Here is an 18,874-nt window from a genome sequence, read left to right as displayed (position 1 = left end):
TAATACATGATCATTTCAGTGGCTGTGCAAAGTGTACTAGGACCTCCTTCTCTGATGAGAAATCTGAAGATCGGAAGAGAGGCTGAGGGAATTGCTGTGGCAGTAAGTTGCAGAGATGGAATGAAAAGACACGGCCATTCTTTCTCTAAAACTTACACCTTTTAATTTTTACTTTTGTTTTTGGAGTTAGGAAGGCAGGATCTCAGAAGGACTGACCCTGAACTCACTGTTAGCCATGAATGACCTTGTAATCTTCTTGCCCCTACCTTCTGAATTTTGAATTACAGATGTCCATGACAATGCCCGGTTTATGCAGTGCTGGGGATGGAACCCAGGCAAGCACCCCACCATCTAGCCGCACCCTTAGCCCCACACCCCTTATAAATGCTTCTTCCACCTCTCACAGTGTTGCCTTGTACATAGTTGGAGTTCAGCTTGTGTTGGTTTGAAGTCCTCTTGTTAAGGAGAAAGCAATACAAGGTTAATGGTTAAGTGGAGTCAACTAAGAACTAATCTTAGTTGAGTTCTTCAAGTATTCCAATCCTGTTTCCTTCTCAGAAAGTAAAGATAATAATATACTCTCTATTTATTTGTTGCAAAAGAGATTACTCCAAAATGTAACATCTTAAAACAACATTTCTCAATGTCTGCTATGAAGAATCAGGGATCAGCCTAGCTGAGTAATTTCAACTCATGGTTGCTATTACTAGGACATTTAGGGGACTTAAGGAGGTTTGGTAGATTGAGTGATTGACAAGGTTTCAACTCTGTAGCCTAAACTGCCAAACTGGCCTGGAATTCACTCTGTAGCCCAGGCTAGCCTGAGTTCACAGTGATTTTCCTGCTTCTGTCCCCCCAAGGACAGGATGACAGTCTTGTGCTACTGTGCAGAGCTATACTAGATCTTTCTACAAGCTTTTCCTGTTCTCCATCTCTCTTCCAGAAGCGGCAAAAGCTAGAACCATCCAGGATTGGGCTAGAGAGGCAGCTGGAGGAGAAGGCTGAAGAGTGCCACCGACTGCAGGAGCTGCTGGAGAAGAGAAAGGGGGAGGTCCAGCAGAGTGCCAAGGAGTGAGTGTGCAGATGGGTCATGTGACATGTGGGCCATGTGGGTTGTTGGGGCCTGGGCCTAGAGGTGGATCCTCCCAGAGTTGAGAGAAGCAGAGGGGAAATCTTCAGAAGCTAAAGGAGCGGGGATTGTTTTCTCTTTCCCTTTCTGTGGTAATGGTGATAGTGCACGATCTGGAGATAGGTTACCTGAGAATGCCGGTCAAGGTTCTTAGTTTGTAAAATGGCCCAAAAGCTATCTCACAGGGTTATCGTGAGGATATTTACTCACTGGTACAGCAGGTGTCTTCTGTCTGTGAGTGATGTTGTTTATGGGACAGGCTGTGACGAGGTCCGTCAGTGAACCTTACAGGTAGGGCTCTCCACTCTAGAATCTTAGCTCCTGGGGATAGGAAACAGCCAGTGAGGAAGTGTAGTGTGTGAGTGACTGTAACACTTGAGAAGGTGGTGAGGATGGCAGGCTAAGATAGAGCAGGAGGGGCTCATGCAAAGACAGCTCCAAGTATTGATTGAAGTTGGGTGTAAAAGTTCGTTTAAGGGGGCTGGGGATTTAGCTCAGTGGTAGAGCGCTTACCTAGGAAGCGCAAGGCCCTGGGTTCGGTCCCCAGCTCCGAAAAAAAGAACCAAAAAAAAAAAAAAAAAAAAGTTCGTTTAAGGCTTAGAGCTGGCACGGCTGGTAGAGGCGCTTACCACAGAGCCGGAGGACCCGAGTTCAGTCCCTGGGACACACAATTGGGAGGGAGAGAACTGACTCCTGCAAGTTGTCCTCTGACTGTCACACTCTCATACATATATTCAAAGTAAACAAATAAAATAAAGGAAATAAAATAAAGAAAAAAAGATTTGAATAGGGACATGGTGTAGTTCATTGGGGAAGTGCTGGCCAGTTTGGCAAGGCCCTCCTATCTCAAACACTGCAAAACAAAATATGCAAAGAATAGATATTTAAAGGAAGTTTAAATGAGTCAATGTGTGGCAGATGTGTAACTGCCTAACATAGTATCCAGTAATGCTATCATCTATTGTCAGGCTTCAGAACATGAAGCTCCTGCTGGGCCAGGAAGAAGGACTACGACATGGGCTGGAGACCCAGGTGAAGGAGCTACAGCTCAAGCTGAAACATAGCCAGAATCTTGATCCCGGAAAGGAGAGTCTCCTGAAGGTAGGACAAGAGGTGTAGGGTGTAGATTCTCGGTTCCCTCAGCATCTTCAGGCCTGCTCATCCACTGTTTGCTTCAAGTATGAAAAGCTTGTAGGTTTTCTCTAGGGCTTTTCTGTGTGCCTTCAGGCAGACTCAGAGGCAGTGTGAGGCAGGAGGCCAGAATGAAAGTTTTCCTTTATTCTACGGGCAGCTTAGAGGGCACGAAGCACTTAATACCAGACTAATACAAAGTATGAATACATTTTCTTTTTGGAGGTGGGACTTGGCTAAGTTGTCCATTCTGGCTTCCAACCTGTGATCCTTCTGTCTCAGCCTTCTAATTATTAGAGTTAGACATATATGCTTCCCTGCCAAGCTCTCAATAAATATTTTTTGGCTAAATGGGTGAGCTATTTAATAGACTGAATGAGTCCTAATATGACCATATTGCTTTTACCTTCCTATCCTCCAGGACTTGTTAGAGACCCGGGAACTTCTGGAAGAGCTCTTAGAGGGTAAACAACGAGTAGAGGAGCAGCTTCGGCTGAGGGAACGGGAGCTGACAGCCCTTAAGGGGGCCCTGAAAGAGGAGGTGGCCTCCCATGACCAGGAGGTGGAACATGTCCGGCTGCAATACCAGCGAGACACAGAGCAGCTTCGCCGGAGCATGCAAGATGCAACCCAGGCATGTGACAGGAACTGGAGCTGGAGAAGGAAGATGCTGCCAGGGAATGGGGCTGCCTTATTAGTGTATTTTTGAACTTTTCATAGTTGCAACTAAGAGTCTTCTTTAAAGGATATGTGAGATGTAGTGAGAAGCCTTGGTTAGGAAACCTACAGGGCAGGGAGATGCATTACAGGCCTTAAGTGTGTTAAGTGTGGTCAAACTCCATAGGAAAATAATGGAGGGAGTCTTGTTACAGATGGCAGAGAGGCGGGCTGCAGCTTCTGAGCATTATACTTCTTCTGCCTCAAAAGTGAGCTTTCCCCTCTGAGCCTCCTGGTGCTCATTTTTCTCTTTCCCTAGGACCATGCTGCAGTGGAGGCTGAGAGGCAGAAGATGTCTTCCCTTGTGAGGGAGCTGCAGAAAGAGCTAGAGGAGACCTCAGAGGAGACAGGGCATTGGCAGAACATGTTCCAGAAAAACAAGGAGGAGCTGAGAGCTGCCAAGCAGGAGTAAGACCCTCCTGCCTTTTGCAGGGGCACTTAACCTGACTCTTGGACCCTCTAGGACCCGCTGCCTTCTCTCACACTTTTATTTCCTAAGCTGGTTGTTCTCCTTGAGTTAGTGTCTATGGCAGTGGCCTCCAGAGGGCTGGTTTCCACTGTCTGGTGAATCTCCCCTATGTGTGACGTTTGACCTTGACCTTTTATCCTTTGTTTAAAACTTTGCTGAACTCAGACTGCTGCAGCTGCGGATGGAGAAGGAGGAGATAGAAGAGGAACTTGGGGAGAAGATGGAGATCTTACAGAGGGACTTAGAGCAAGCCCGAGCCAGTACAAGAGATACTCAGCAGGTTGAGGAGCTCAAAAAGGTACTTGGCACTTGGTGTAGAATGGCAGGTTGGGATGATCTCCTGCCTCACTTGAGACACTTCTGCCCATGATAGTGGGACTGTCTCCATGAGTGTGACTTTCAAGCGTTATCCTAGCAGCTCAGTTTTGGCTTTACAGCTGTGCAGGGCCAGTCTCCTTGTTGGTTATAGAGTTTTCTAGTGGGAAAACAAACAAACAAACAAACAAACAAACAAACAGCTATCAGCAGCCAGTTCGTGGTATAGACAAAAGCTGCTGCTGACTACCTCCTAGACGACATCCTAGGAAGCTGAATACAGATGGATTTGTAAAACTCCAGGGTCATTTTTGCAGGCTCAGAACCTTAATTTGGTCAGCACTGCAAAACCTGCTCTTTCAAGGGGAAATTCGTTAACTATGTGATAAAACAAATATTTTTTTTTTAGAATGCCTGTTTATTAATTTACATTGAGAAATATAATCCCTGAACTGGGATGTTGGTATCTGCTTGGCTAGCTGACCTACTTGTGGAAACCAAGTTGTAATCTGAAGGCTATTTGGAAAGCACACAGTCTGGACATGGTGCTCAAGGAGCACAGTGTATGATGTGCACCTACTCAGTATCCCAAGCCACAGTTTTGCTGGTTGGTGATACAACACTCCAAGATTCCTACTTCTTTTTTTTTTTTTTCCTAAAGTCAATCCTTTTTAATCATGCATGGATGATAGTTCATAAAAGAGTCATGAGGAAGTCATAAAAATTAAAATAAACCCAGTTTCATACTCTTGGTGTTATAATTTATGAAGGATAAAAACATGGCTAATAGGCCAGGTATGATGGTGCATGCCTTTAATCTTAGTATTTGGGAGGAAGAAGCAGATGGATCTCTGTGAGTTCAAGGCCAGCCTGGTCTACATAGTGAGTTCCAGGATAGGCAGGGCTCTAAAGAGAGACTGTGTCTCAACCCCATTTCCCAGAAAAAAGAACCCCTTCACAAAAAAACCCAACCCAAATCAAAAAAGAACACAGCTAATTGTTTTTGGGTAACATATAAATAACTATGTTGTTGTGAAGTTAGGAATACAATGAAGGGTCTGAAGTCTATTAATATATTAGCTGACATGGCCAACTTGACACAACTCTCCAGATAAGCTCATAAATCCTTATGCCTCAGATAGGAGGTATATTTTATCAAGTATTTAAACAACATAGAGAAGGCTGGAGAGATGGCTCACTGACTGCTCTTCCAGAGGTCCTGAGTTCACTTCCCAGCAACCACATGGTGGCTCACAACCATCTGTAATAAGATCTGATGCCCTCTTCTGGTGTGTCTGAAGACAGCAACAGTGTATCTATAATAAATAAATAAATAAATAAATAAATAAATAAATAAATAAATAAATAAAGTTAAAAAAAAATAATCAGGGGTTGGGGATTTAGCTCAGTGGTAGAGCGCTCGCCTAGCAAGGGCAAGGCCCTGAGTTCGGTCCCCAGCTCCAAAAAAAGAAAAAAAAAAAGAAAAAAAAAAAAACCCAAGTAAACAACATAGAGATTAGGGAAGCAGACTAAGGAAGACTGACACAGAAGAGACAGCGGCCAGCAGCCCTGGTTCTTTGTGAGGAGATTTGTTAGTGTCTACATTTTAGTCACTGAATGCTCCCTGCCTGGCTCTTCAGTCTTCTGTCTTATTGGCTATTTCTAAATCTCAAAAGTGCTAATAACTATTTATAGTTCTATACTAAGAGAACCATAATTTATATTTTAACTACCCTTTAAAAAGAAATTTAAGATGTATTAGTGTGGGGTTGGGGATTTAGCTCAGTGGTAGAGCGCTTGCCTAGGAAGCGCAAGGCCCTGGGTTCGGTCCCCAGCTCCGAAAAAAAGAACCAAAAAAAAAAAAAAAGATGTATTAGTGTTTATTGTATCATAATTTTGTGTTTTGATATTTTATTTATTTATTTATTTATTTTTGGCAGTCAGTTTTGTTTTATAAAATTCTATACTATAAAATTTCTCTTTATTTTTAGTTTTTTTGAGACAAGGACTCAGTACATAGACCAGGCTGGCTTTGAACTCACAAAGATCTGCTTGCCTCTGTTTCCTGAATGCTGGGATTAGTGCACTACCACATTTGGTCTAAAATTTCTCCCTTTAAAGTTGGTGGGTTTTAGAATATTCATTGTGCTGTGAAACCATCACCATTCTCTAGTTACAGGATGTTTTAATAACCCCAGAAAGTGAGCGCCCCATGTCCATGGGCGGTCTTTCCCTATGTGTTCTGACAACTTTGTCTCTCCAGATTTGCATAAACTGAATATTTCATATAATTGTAGTTCTATAATATGACTTTTTATTTCTGGATATTTTTCATCTGGTATAATCAAGATTCAACTATGTATAACAAGTATCTTTAGTTTTTTTTTTGTTTATTTATGTATTCTTCAGTTTTTTGAGATAGGGTCTTTTGTAGGGCTTGCCTGGAACTTGCTATGTAGCTGAGGATGCCGTGAAGACCTGATCCTCCTGCCTCTGCCTTCTTGTGTTGGATTATAGGTGTGTACCATCACACCTGGCTCCATCCAGCTTTATGGATATATGATGTTCTGTTCATCATTAGTGTATTTTGTCCATTTTCCGATGTAAGGACATGTGGGTTGCTTCTGGGTTTGATATACAGTGACTGATCTTGCTATGAGCATTTATAAATGAGTTTTTGTGAGGACTGTGACTTTTCTTAGGCATATTGCTTTAGAATAGGATGGCCTTGTCACATGGTTAGTCTGTTCAGCTTTTCTGAGTCTGCACAGTTGCTCTCTAAAGCAAACTTTATCATTCATATTTCTTTCCACATGTAAAGTCTTATTTTCCCTGCTTTCCAGAACACTCATTATAGTTGAGTCTCGCCACTGTTTTCTTTCCTCTCTAGGAACTTCAACGCACCCAGGGGGAGCTTAAAGAGCTTCAGGCAGAGCGGCAGAGTCAGGAGGTGGCTGGGCGACACCGGAACCAGGTGTTAGAGAAGCAGCTGTCGGTGCTGCGGGCAGAGGCTGATCGAAGCCGAGATCTGGAAGAGCAGAACCTCCAGCTACAAAAGACCCTGCAGCAACTGCGGCAGGACTGTGAAGAGGCTTCCAAGGCAAGGGGAGTGGGCCCAGGGCTCAGGAGGTGGAGGCTGAGGGGTCAGGAGGGCTGAGAAGCCAGAGGTCCTGCAAAGTTAACCTATGCTGGGTATGTACTGAGGAGCTCTGGAGGCTCATGTGTGCGGTGAATAGCAGATTTTGGCAGGGTGGCTGCATCTGTGTAGGGGTAAGTTTATCAGGGAGGTTCCTGGCTAGGACCACCTCTCTATGCCTGTGAGCTTTTAGTGGGTTCTTGGCTAACCCCTTTTCCTGGATGTAAATGTTTACCCCCTTGAGCCCCACGGTCTGAGCCGATTCTCCCAACTGCCCGCAGGCTAAGGTGGCATCAGAGACAGAGGCCATGGTACTGGGGCAGCGTCAGGCAACAGTGGAAACCACACTTCGGGAGACCCAAGAGGAAAATGACGAATTTCGAAGGCGCATCCTCGGTCTGGAGCAGCAGCTGAAGGAGGCCCGAGGTCTGGTGGAAGGTGGGGAAGCGGTGGAGGCACGGCTTCGGGACAAAGTGCATCGGCTGGAGGTAACATTCCTGCTCACCTCCGGACGTGGGGTGGTAGTGGTGGTGGGACTTTCTCAGTCGTGTGCCCTCGTGCACTGCGACCCCTCAGTACTCAGCCATAGGTTTAGAATGCCCCCGTGCGCCGTGCTCCCATCTCAGTATGCGGCAGCAGTCGGTTTTACTGCCAGTGTGCACTGACTGTCCTTATCCCTCATGTATCTATTTCCCTCCTGGCCTGGACTCAGAGGTCCACATGCGTCAGCCTCAAGTTCCAGGACTAGAGATGTGTGTCACCACACCCAACATTACCCTTTCCATCTGCCTGCCTCCAGTGCTTCAGCCTAAGCTTTCCCTTCTCTCAGCCCACCTTCCTCCTCTCCTGCCTCCCAGGTAGAGAAACAGCAGCTGGAAGAGGCTTTGAACGTTGCCCAGGAGGAGGAGGGGAGCCTGGCAGCAGCCAAGCGGGCTCTGGAGATCCGGCTAGAAGAGGCCCAGCGGGGGCTGGCACGCCTCGGGCAGGAGCAGCAAGCACTGAACCGGGCTCTAGAGGAAGAGGGGAAGCAGCGGGAGGCTCTCCGAAAGAGTAAGGCAGAGCTGGAGGAGCAGAAGCGTTTGCTGAACAGGACTGTGGACCGACTCAACAAAGAGGTGAATGTAGGGAGTGTGGACCCTTAGGAAGGGGTGCTAGCCCTGCAGAAGCTAACCCTAGAGGTGGGTCAGGATGTGTACCATCTCTTCTCCTCAGACAGTATTTCTTATAGGCAGGATGAAGGTTTTGTGGGTTGACTTTCTTATCCCTCCACTGGGAGACCTGTCTCACAAGATGGGGCCACTTCAGGCTCCACATCCCCTCCTCCTAGGAGTCTCAGCTAGAGTCACCTTCACAGACACCCCGGAGCCGCCCCTACCCCAGGTTTCTGGCCGTCGTTTTATTTCTCCTTCTGCGTGAGCTTCAGGCTTCCTTGCTTGGGCCTTCTTGTTATTTAGCTTCCTTGGCTCTGTGGAGTGTGGTGTGGGTATCCTGTCCTTTATGGCTAATATCCACTTATAAGTCAGTACAGACCATGCATGTCCTTTTGGGTCTAGGTTACCTCACTCAGGGTGATATTTTCTAGTTCCATCCACTTGCCTGCAAATTTCATGATGACCTTGTTTTTAATAGCTGACTAGTACTCCATTGTGTAGATGGACCACATTTTCTTTATTCATTCTTCAGTTGAGGACATCTGGGTTGTTTCCAGTTTCTGGCTATTACGAATAAAGCTGCTATGAACATAGTTGACCAGATGTCCCTGTGGTTCAGGGTATATGCCCAGGAGTGGCAGTATGTACTTATGTACTTAACCACTGAGCCATCTCTTTAGGCCCCCCCGCCCCCTTTTTTTTGAGAAAAATCTCAGGTAGCTAAAACAGCTTTCATAGGCATGTGCTACCATGCCAGCCAGGATTGTGATAGGCTACTTATGTGTCAGTGATTTCGTCCTGCGGTCTCCGTTCTCCTAGTCCTAGGCGTTTGCTTTCGAAGTCTAGAAGACCTAACATAAGCATCTGTATTAGTAGCTGGGTATGGGATACATGACTTTAATTCCAGACTCGGGAGGCAGAGACAGGTGGATCTCTGACTTAGAGGCCAAGCCTGGTCTATGGAATAAGTCCAGAGCAGCCACCTCTATTACACAGAGAAACTCTGTCTCAAAGCACAAAACCTACAAAAAAGAACCTGCATTATTAAAGATTTAAATTGTAGGGAGAGCAAGGGAAACAAAGAAGTTGAGTTGCTTTTAAGCTGGTAAGGTTCTCCCTCCCAATCTTTTTTTTTTTTAAGATTTATTTATCTATTTTTATATGAGTATTACAGATGGTTGTGAGCCACCATGTGGTTGTTGGGATTTGAACTCAGGACCTCTGGAAGAGCAGTAAGTGCTCTTAACCACTGAGCCATCTCTCCAGCCCTTGCATCTTTTTTTTTTTTCCTTTCTTTTTTCTTTTTTTCGGAGCTGGGAACCGAACCCAGGGCCTTGCGCTTGCTAGGCAAGCGCTCTACCACTGAGCTAAATCCCCAACCCCTCTCCCAATCTTATTTTAAAAAACAAGGCCAATTACTGGCAATGTCAATTTAGAAAAAAGATACATAATCTTATTTTCTCTGACATAGTAATTGAGGGTTTGTCGTAGTTTAGTTGGCAGATTTTCTGTCTTAGTGTAGTATATCTTATAACTTGAGTTCGCAGAAATGTGGTTATTGAAGGTTTATTTAGTATCAGCGAGTCTTTATAAGTATTTTAAATAATTAACATAATCCAGTATCAACTCAGCAATGTAGGTGCTGTTGTTATTCCATTTTATAGATGGGAAAATGAGACCAGAGATGATAAGTAAGGGCTACAGCTACGATGTCCAGACATTTGAATATATACTATTAGCTATACTAGGGATCTAGACCAGGCAAGCTAGAGAGAGCTGCTTGGCAGAGAGGAGGCTCTTGGGAGACTCTTGGAAGCTGGGTCTAGAGAAGGGACAGAACATGTACTACAGAGGTGCAGTGTTGACAGGAACCCTTTTCTCTGCATTTCAGCTGGAGCAGATTGGGGATGACTCCAAGCTTGCTTTGCAGCAGCTCCAGTCCCAGATGGAAGATTATAAGGAAAAGGCCCGGAAGGAAGTAGCTGATGCCCAGCGTCAGGCCAAGGATTGGGCCAGTGAGGCTGAAAAGAATTCAGGGGGCCTGAGCCGGCTTCAGGATGAGGTAGGAACCTAGGCAACAGGAACCTGTCCATGGTTTGAAGGTCTTTGCCTCCTCACTGAACCTATGGCTGGAGTGCCAGGGTCCAGACTCAGGCGGAACCACAGATGAGAGCATTTGTCTCTGGGGCTTTCCACCTCTGCTGCACGTTAGGGTCACCGGGGATGAGTTTTAAATATCTTTTTTGCTTTTTTTTTTCCTATTATTTTGAGATAGGATTTCTCTGTAGCTCTGACTGTCCTGGAACTCAGAGATCTGCCTCGGGAGTGTTGGGGTTAAAGGCATGCACCGCCACTTTGAGGCTGAGAGTTTTAAAAATCTTACTGCCTAAACATCATCTCATACTACTTAGATCACAATTTGGGACCTAGAATCAGTAGATATTTTTTGTTTGTGTGTGTGTTTGTTTTGAGGGAGAGTTTTACTATAGCTGGCTTTGAACTCAGAGATCTATTTGATCTCTACTTGGCTAAGTGCTGGGAGTTAAGGCATGTACCACCACGCCTGGAAGGATTGGTAGTTTTAAAAACTCTTCAAATTGGCACAGTTATGCCTGCTCCCTATTTAAACTTTCACGTCATTCCCATTTGCGTAGAAAGTTTTAAGACAATAAAGAAAATGAACTAAAAGTGACTCTTCCGGCAGCTGAAGCTGGCAGCTCTAGGCTTTCCCATTAAGCTGTGGTCCCAGCCTGGCTCTAACGAGTGTCAGCAGTGAGGTATTTCTCCCCTCCGGCAGAGCACTCCCACCCCCCACATTTCAATTAGGCTGAGCTGTACATTATCTTCGTGTCCAGCTGCAAAGGCTGCGGCAAGCCCTGCAGACATCCCAGGCTGAACGGGACACAGCAAGGCTGGACAAAGAGCTGCTGGCCCAGCGATTGCAGGGGCTGGAGCAAGAGGCTGAAAACAAGAAACGCTCCCAGGATGACAAGGCGCGACAGCTGAAGAGCCTAGAGGTAAAGACACTGGTTCAGGTTCCGGAGGGACACAGGGCTCTGGTTCTGGCGCAGGTGAGATTTATGTGGGGAGAGGAGCTGGTTTATTCCAAGCCTTTTTCTGTACTAGAGAAGCCACAACTGATGCTTTTGCTAGGTTACAGAGTTTTAGCAACTGTGAACTAAACGTATTAAGAAATTTATAGATGTCCTAAAAAATTTGGATTTTTTTTTTTTGGTCATCTGTTGCATTTGGACAGTAGTAACACTGACCTTCTAGACCTGAGTTCTGCATGTCAGCAGTTGGCTAGAACTGAGGAGTGGCTTTCCTCAGAGTGAATGGTAGTCAATTTGCTGTACTTGAAAGTGAGACTAATAGCCACAAGGGTATAGTGCACTGTGGGTGTGGCATGTAAGACTCATCTCATCCTCTGCATCACCCTGTGTGGTAGATAGTCTTGTCTCCATTTTACAGATAAGGGAAACTGAGGCACAGAGTAAGTAACTTTGCAGTGGAGTAGGTCTACTACTAGAAAGCAGTAGTTCTCATTTCCAGGCCTAGCTTCTGCTCATACCGTGCGTCTTGAGTTTGCTCCACACTTTGGAATGCCACCTGAGCTCCTCCACCTTGGCCTCTCTCTGCCCGGAAACGTGAATTTCACTTTGAGTTTTTCCATTAAGGAAATAGTTCTCCAAGAAGGAACAGATTCTAGGGTTTGCCTTCCTGGTCAGCAGAGGGCGCTGGCTCCATGGCGGCTTTGAGCAAGCTGGAGCAAGGACCAGAAGAAGGATTCTGGAATATGCCAGGGAGAAAGGGCTTTGGTCTGAGTTTGGCATTCCAGGGCGCCGAGTTGGGAAGAGAATTGACCTTTTGTTCTTCTACCACAGGAGAAAGTCTCACGGCTGGAAGCAGAGTTAGACGAAGAAAAGAACACTGTGGAACTGTTAACAGATCGGGTGAACCGTGGCCGGGATCAGGTGACTTCTCCTCACCGTAACACCCCAGCGCGCTCTCTTTCACAGACAACCTAGCTTTCCTATAATCCTGAACAGTTCTGGTAAGGCAGAGTGTACTTCAGGCTCTCATCTGCTTCTGCTCTGGAACAGGTAGACAGGTTTCCTTAGGTGGAAGGAAGCCAAGAACTGGAGTCTAGAGAGAGTCCTGGTAGCCTAGGCTGCTCTAAACGAAGTGAGGACTGTTTCAATTCAGGAGTGCTGGCTGTGGGATTTCCAGCTTCTTTCAAATAGCCCCTTCCATTTGAATTTCTTCTTTTAACTTGACACTCAATCACTTTTTGTGTTTTGTTGTTGTTGTTGTTGTTGTTGTTGTTATTGTTGTTCTTGAGACATGGTCTCTCTAGGTAGATCTGACTGGCCCTGGAACATGCTATGTAGACCAGGCTAGCCTCAAACTCAGAGATCTGATTGCCTCTGCCTCCAAGTGCTGGGATTAAAGGTGTGTACCACCATGCCTACCTCTAAACATCATGTTAAGAGTAGTCTACCCCTGTCTCCCCTTCCATAAAACCTCTGTCACTATCATAATGCAGAATGCATTCAATCCAATTTCCAAAGTCCCTCTTCAGAATCCAGAGTTCAAAACCTGTTCAGAGACTCAAAGCAGTCTTTTAATTGTAAGTTCCACACCCACGTCTAGAATCCAAGGCTCCTGGTGACATCATCTGGCTCTGTTGTTCTCGGGCAGCCCTTCTCCTCAGGATCTGCTGCCTGCAGCACACATACCCTCTCCTCTCTCAGCAGCTGCCCCCATCTTTCTACTGCCAATGTCCCACGTTCTCAGTACTTTAGACGTCTTGGGGTCTCCAGTGCAACTTAAGCTTCACTTTCACAATTGTGCAGTAGCCTTTCAGGGGCCCCTGAAACCTATCTAACTGAGTTTTGGGGATACAATCCATCATAGTGAGGCAGCTTTGACACAGTGGAAATGGCTTCCTCAAGTCTAGTTAGGCCAAGAAACATGGAGAGAGGAGTGCTGGGTTCTAGGATGAGAGTTCTTAGTTACCTGAGAATTTGGGAGACTGGTGGTTCAGAGGGTCCTCCAGGGAACTGCTTCTGTTGACTCACTTTGCTGGTTTAGCCTTTGTCTTTTCCAAGTCTGATTCCCCTCGCCCATCCCTAATAGGTGGATCAACTGAGGACAGAGCTCATGCAGGAGAGATCTGCTCGGCAGGACTTGGAGTGTGACAAAATCTCCTTAGAGAGACAGGTGAAAAGGTGTCTTGGGGATAGAGCAGGGGACCAGTCAGAGGACCGACTGGAGCATTAACCGTGGAATCTTCCTGTCTCTCACAGAACAAGGATTTGAAGACCCGGTTGGCCAGTTCAGAAGGCTTACAGAAACCCAGTGCTAGTTTCTCTCAGCTTGAGTCCCAGAATCAACTGTTGCAAGAGCGGCTCCAAGCTGAAGAGAGGTGATATGAACCTGTCACTCAGTCCTCTCACCCTCCCTTTCTTCCTCTGAGCTTTTCTTCTCTGGGTCTTTCTCTATCGTCTTACCTCACATCTGGCCAATCTGGCTTCATCTTCAGGGAGTCCCCCTTGGTTCTGATACAGAGTAGAGCTGTGGAAATTCTGGGATGTGAATGGCTTCTGTCTTCTTGGATCTTCCCCATCTACTGGTGAAGCCCCTGACAGAGAAGTCCTTGGAGGCAGTACAGTGCTAAAATGCTCCCTTAGAAATAGCAATGGCCAGGGCTGGAGAGATGGCTCGGTGGTTGGGAGCACCCGACTGCTCTTCCAGAGGTCATGAGTTCAATTCCCAGCAACCACATGGTGGCTCACAACCATCTGTAAAGAGATCAGATGCCTTCTTCTGGTGTATCTGAAGACAGATACAGTGTACTTATATATAATAAATAAATAAATCTTAAAAAAAAAAAAAAAAAAAAAAAGAAATAGCAATGGCCATAGACCTTCCTCCCCTGTCCCCCTCTTAGAGAGAAGACAGTTCTGCAGTCTACCAATCGGAAACTAGAACGGAGGGTTAAGGAGCTCTCTATCCAGATTGATGATGAACGGCAGCATGTCAATGACCAGAAAGACCAGGTGAGGACATGACACACAGTGTTCTCTTAGGCCAGGGCAGGCCATCCTCCCCCATAAGTCTCGACACTTCCATTTTGCTTTTGTAAGGACAAAAATTAGTCTGAGAGGTCCAGCTCAAGAGGAGTCATGGCCTCTATACTAAGTGTGCTGGCTTTTCTAAGTACTATATTCATATTAGTTCATCGGAACCTCAAATAACTTTTGTTTTGTTCTTATGTGGGGTGTATATGTGTATGTACGTGAATGAACGTGCACATTTGTACAGAGGCTGGTTTGGAATTTGCCAAATAGGTTAGGGTTGCGTGGCTGGCGAGTGTGCCCTAGAGAGACTGAACCAAGATCCAGTGCTTGCTGGCAAGCATTTTATTGTCTGCACTATCTCCTCAGCTCCCTAACTCTTCTCAGCAGTTCAGGGACTGGAGAATTTACACATACAAGGTCACCTTGGGGAGTTAGGAAGGTGGGAGAGTGTATGGATTGTCTCTTGCCAGAGTCATTGCAGGGAGGTCCCAGCCCTTGGATGCTTTCCTAATGTGCTGTTCGGACTTGGTATCCTGCTTAGCTAACCCTGAGGGTGAAGGCTTTGAAGCGGCAGGTGGATGAAGCGGAAGAGGAAATTGAGCGACTGGACAGCCTGAGGAAGAAGGCACAGCGGGAACTGGAGGAACAGCATGAGGTCAATGAACAGCTCCAAGCCCGGATCAAATCCTTGGAAAAGGACTCCTGGTATGACATGACAGCCCTTCTCTACCTCCTTCTGCACCACGCTCTTGGGGAGTAGGGGATGGTCCCTCCCAAGCTGGAGAAATATGTAGTCCCGTACCCTGCCTAGAAGCCAGTATGGTTAGTTCTTAGTGTCTTAGCTTCTGTCCTTCACTTTGTCTTCTAGATCCCTGAGCAGTAGGAGACCGTGTGAGTAGTGTGAGGTCTTAGAAGAATTTCTTCTTTAGTGTGAAAGTACGATTGTCTTAGTCTGTTCTTTTTCTCTCTGACTCAGGCGAAAAGCTTCCCGGTCAGCTGCTGAGTCAGCCCTCAAACAAGAGGGGCTGAGCTCCGATGAGGAGTTTGACAGCGTCTACGACCCCTCATCCATTGCATCACTGCTTACTGAGAGCAACCTGCAGACTAGCTCATGTTAGCTCATGCTCTAAGGACCACAAACGGCCTTGTGGTCAAGCCTGTCCCAGCCAGCCCTGCTCTGCTTTGCTCTATCCTGCCTGCCTCAGAGTCTTTTTTATTTTTTTCCCCTATGAGTGACCCAGTTCAGACTTAAGACTGGGAAGGGTCAGAATGATGGTGATGAACATTAGCAATGAGCTGGTGGGTGGACTGGTCCTTTTCACTGGAGGAGTAGGTGTTTAGTCCTGCCGAGTCCTTCCTATAGGACCTCTCTACCATCCCTTATGGTAGGGCCGATGGTCAGCATGTACACTGACTGGGACTGGGAAGGACAGGAAGGGATGGATATTGCCATGTTTGTAAAGCTTTATTTCTTTAATATTTAATCATACAGCTCAGGGAAATAACCCAATGTTGTTCTGCTCCCTCTCCCTGGATGCCTGCAACCTTTCCCCCTCCCACTCTGGAGCAGGGAGGGAACATTATGGATTATGGACATGTAGGCATGGCGCTACCCACTTCTCAGATGCTTCTTTTTGCACAGTCATAGGTCCTAGCATCTCTTGAGTTGCAATATTTTTGTTTTCCCCAAGTCACTGGGTCCAGGGGATCTTTGGTCTTTTTTTTCCATCCCTGCCTTGCTGCTTTACTCTCAGTGCCTTACCAGTGTGCGAGATGGATGAGGAAGCTGCTCTTGCCTTTTATAAACCTGCACATTCATACCTCTCCAAAGACCAGCCTTTCCTCATTGGGGGCCCTCAGCCTGTCCAGACCCCAGTGGCTGAGCAGCTCCAGGCTGCTCTGCCAACCAGCCCCTGGGAGAAGGGCTTTGATAGGCCTTGGTAAGTTGGTGGGGACTGGTTCTGCTCAGGGTTTCCATCTTCCTCGCCCTCTGTGACTGAGGATGCTGCCATGAGGTGGCTGTACCTGGGAACCATGACGACTGTTCATACAGGTTCTAGAGTCAAACATCTAGTCCCGGTGGCCTCCTTGTGGCTTCTCTGACCAGATGTGCCCAGCTTCTGTGGGAGCCAACAGATCCTTGCTTTTCTCAGGAAGTAGGCCCTGATTCAGAGCTTTGCCTGGGGTTAGAAGCTGACTCTCAGTAGAGAAGGGAAGGGGTAATGGAGAATGTATTCCTCCTTTGGGTTTTGGGGTGTGCCAAGCTCTGGTGGGTGAAGGTAATGGGGATGGTTCGCCTCTTATCTTTAAAGTAAGTTTTGTTCTCATCAATGACTTGTAATTTCATGATTTAAAAAAGATATTCTGCAAATCAGATATTTTCTCCCAATCCAGCCTTGGTTTATTTTAAATTAAATATTAAAAATGTCATATCTATATGAAATTCTTGTCCTCATTTTTCTGGCTAATTTGAAGGCCTACTCTTTTTTTTTTTTTTAAAGATTTTTATTTTTTTATTGTATATGAGTACACTGTAGCTGCCTTCAGACACACCAGAAGAGGGCATCGGATCTCATTACAGATGGTTGTGAGCCACCATGTGGTTGCTGGGATTTGAACTCAGGACCTCAGTAAGAGCAGTCAGTGCTCTTAACCACTGAGCCATCTCTCCAGCCCAGAAGGCCTACTCTTAAGGCTTTTTTTTTTCTTTACTTTTTAAAACATTTGTGTGTGTGTGTGTGTGTGTGTGTGTGTGTGTGTGTGTGTGTGTGTATACATGTGAATGCTACATTTGTGGAGGTCAGAAAACTTTTTTAAAAAAAGATTTATTTATTGTATATATGTGAGTACACTGTCGCTGTCTTCAGACACAACAAAAGAGGGCATCAGATGCATGTTAAAGATAGTTGTGAGCCACCATGTGGTTGCTGAGAATTGAATTCAGGATCACTGGAAGAGTAGTCAGTGCTTTTAAACCACGAGCCATCTCTCCAGCCCAGAAAACAACTTTTGAGAGAGAACAACATTTTCATTTTCCACAGGGTAGGTCCTAGGATTGAACTCAATTCATCAGGCCTGGCTGCAGGCACCTTTCCCCGCTAAGCAGGCCCTCTTTCATGAAGTCATTTAAACTGTACATTAAAATGAGGCTTTAGCTCACTTTTCAGAGGGCTCTTATGGCTGATAAGGGATATAGGAAACAGACTACTTATGGTAGAACCATTTTGTCCTAACAACTTCTGAGAGTAGCACGAGTGCTGTGTAAGTTACTTGTCTGTTGCCGTGACATAAAACAATGGCCAAGACAGCTTATATAAAGAAATGTGTATGTGAGCCTATGGTTCCAGAGGGGTAAGAGGCCATCACCATCATGGCCAGAGGCATGGCATCAGGCAGGCAGAAAGTTGATAGCTCAGATCTCAAACTGCAAGCAGGAAGCAGAGAGCAAACTAGGAATGGTGGGAGTCTGAACTCTCAAAACCTGCCCCGGTGACTTGGTTCTCCAGTAAAACCACATTTCCACTCCCACACCCCAAACAGTGCCTCCAACTGAGAACCAAGTATTCAAATGACAGAGCCTGTGGGGGACTTTCTCATTCAAAGCACCACAGATTCCTTCTTTGAGGGCTAAAAGCCAGAAATGAGTTTTTTTTTTTTTTTTTTTTTTTTGTTTTTTTCTTTTCTGGGTCATTGATATCCTAGTATTTATCTTCCAGGTATAGACAGAGCTTTATATCCATTTATAGCTGACAAGTGACTCAGAGTCCAGTCCAGTCCCTGCCCACCTCCTCTTTCCCCACCCCCACCTCCTCAACCTAACACTTTAAGGACCTGGCTGCTCACCAAAACGAATTGCTGGCTACAGTGGTACTGCCTAGTCAAATTGATGAGACCTTACACACTGTGCCTGCTGTTCCTGTGGACCATCACACAGTGCTGATAGCCATCTACCAGAGGTCAGCCCTCCAGATCCAGCCTAAGCTTGGGAAGCAAATGCGTTGGTGCCTCTGAGACTCTTTTCTCTAGGGTGCAAACTCCTTTTAAGGCTATGTGTCCCGCCTCTCCCAACCATATAAGGCTAGTTTCTGCAAAGCAAGCCCCACCCAGAGCTTAGCTGGCTTTGACTTCGACCTGGGCCACTTGCCAGGGAAAAGCACCTGCCAGACTGGCTTAGACTAGTCTGAGTGAGCTGGTCCTTGGTGCCTGTCTTTCTACCTCTGTGGCAGAACTCTGAGGGAAAATTTACTCAGTTCTAAAAGGCCCACAGGCTGGGTTTTCATTTAGGGAGAGGAAAAACCATAGAAGCATGTGCAAGCCCCAACTCACCTACAGAAGACCAGACCGATTCTTTTCTGCACAGAACCTGGAGAACTGAAAGGAGACAAGACAAATGAAGAATACCACAAGACACCACCTTGTTGTGCCCTAAGTAAAACTCTTAAGTGGCCACCCCACCCTCACTCCCAAGCCCCACCTTTATGTAAATCGTCCATAGCGCGGGTAGGCGAGTCCTGAAGTCTCTCGGCACCGCCTACCTCTCGCTTCCGCTCATTGACAAATACCGCTCGGGGCGTGGCCCACTTTAAGCCGCGCCCCCGACGCGTCTATACTAGGGGGCGGTTCCGTGCGCGCCAGCCCAGTTGCTCCTGGACCTCAGAGTTCTCGTGCGACCTCCGCGGGAAGATGAACGGGACGCGGAGCTGGTGTACCTTGGTGGACGTGCACCCGGAGAGCCAGACCGCG

The 18,874-nt window shown here is 46.3% G+C and overlaps 2 protein-coding genes and 1 long non-coding RNA gene across 8 annotated transcripts in view; 2 read left to right on the top strand and 1 right to left on the bottom strand.

Annotated features, from left to right (window-relative positions):
- The window catches only part of Cgn (cingulin), a 27,361-nt gene extending 10,787 nt beyond the window's left edge, over window positions 1–16,574 (top strand). For 3 of the 4 annotated variants that reach the window (XM_006232929.4, NM_001427774.1, XM_006232928.5), the window contains exons 6-21: window positions 944–1,071; window positions 2,098–2,230; window positions 2,682–2,894; window positions 3,237–3,385; window positions 3,612–3,744; window positions 6,652–6,861; window positions 7,179–7,385; window positions 7,755–8,012; window positions 9,940–10,110; window positions 10,904–11,065; window positions 11,933–12,022; window positions 13,188–13,271; window positions 13,358–13,476; window positions 14,002–14,110; window positions 14,673–14,836; window positions 15,108–16,574. In XM_006232929.4, coding sequence (XP_006232991.1) covers window positions 944–1,071; window positions 2,098–2,230; window positions 2,682–2,894; window positions 3,237–3,385; window positions 3,612–3,744; window positions 6,652–6,861; window positions 7,179–7,385; window positions 7,755–8,012; window positions 9,940–10,110; window positions 10,904–11,065; window positions 11,933–12,022; window positions 13,188–13,271; window positions 13,358–13,476; window positions 14,002–14,110; window positions 14,673–14,836; window positions 15,108–15,249 — 2,472 coding nt within the window. In that variant the 3' untranslated portion in view covers window positions 15,250–16,574. Of the gene's footprint in view, window positions 1–943; window positions 1,072–2,097; window positions 2,231–2,681; window positions 2,895–3,236; window positions 3,386–3,611; window positions 3,745–6,195; window positions 6,279–6,651; window positions 6,862–7,178; window positions 7,386–7,754; window positions 8,013–9,939; window positions 10,111–10,903; window positions 11,066–11,932; window positions 12,023–13,187; window positions 13,272–13,357; window positions 13,477–14,001; window positions 14,111–14,672; window positions 14,837–15,107 lie in introns of those variants that run through there. The other variant, XM_063281870.1, reaches the window with a different exon arrangement.
- The window catches only part of LOC120100872 (uncharacterized), a 19,315-nt gene extending 571 nt beyond the window's left edge, over window positions 1–18,744 (bottom strand). Inside the window, exons 1-3 of one of the 2 annotated variants that reach the window (XR_005501102.2) lie at window positions 18,606–18,744; window positions 18,458–18,502; window positions 1,340–1,450 (exon numbers count right to left, since the gene is read on the bottom strand). This is a non-coding gene — a long non-coding RNA (uncharacterized LOC120100872). Of the gene's footprint in view, window positions 1–1,110; window positions 1,451–18,457; window positions 18,503–18,605 lie in introns of those variants that run through there. The other variant, XR_005501101.2, reaches the window with a different exon arrangement.
- Tuft1 (tuftelin 1) overlaps window positions 18,678–18,874 on the top strand; it is a 45,885-nt gene continuing 45,688 nt past the window's right edge. The window contains exon 1 of one of the 2 annotated variants that reach the window (XM_006232890.5): window positions 18,678–18,874. In XM_006232890.5, coding sequence (XP_006232952.1) covers window positions 18,815–18,874 — 60 coding nt within the window. In that variant the 5' untranslated portion in view covers window positions 18,678–18,814. The other variant, NM_001360750.1, reaches the window with a different exon arrangement.

The sequence above is a fragment of the Rattus norvegicus genome, chromosome 2 (assembly GCF_036323735.1).
Source record: "Rattus norvegicus strain BN/NHsdMcwi chromosome 2, GRCr8, whole genome shotgun sequence".
In the NCBI taxonomy this organism is placed as follows: domain Eukaryota; kingdom Metazoa; phylum Chordata; class Mammalia; order Rodentia; family Muridae; genus Rattus; species Rattus norvegicus.
The sequence above is the reverse complement of the archived record's forward strand: the minus strand, read 5'-3'. Positions and strand labels throughout refer to the sequence as shown.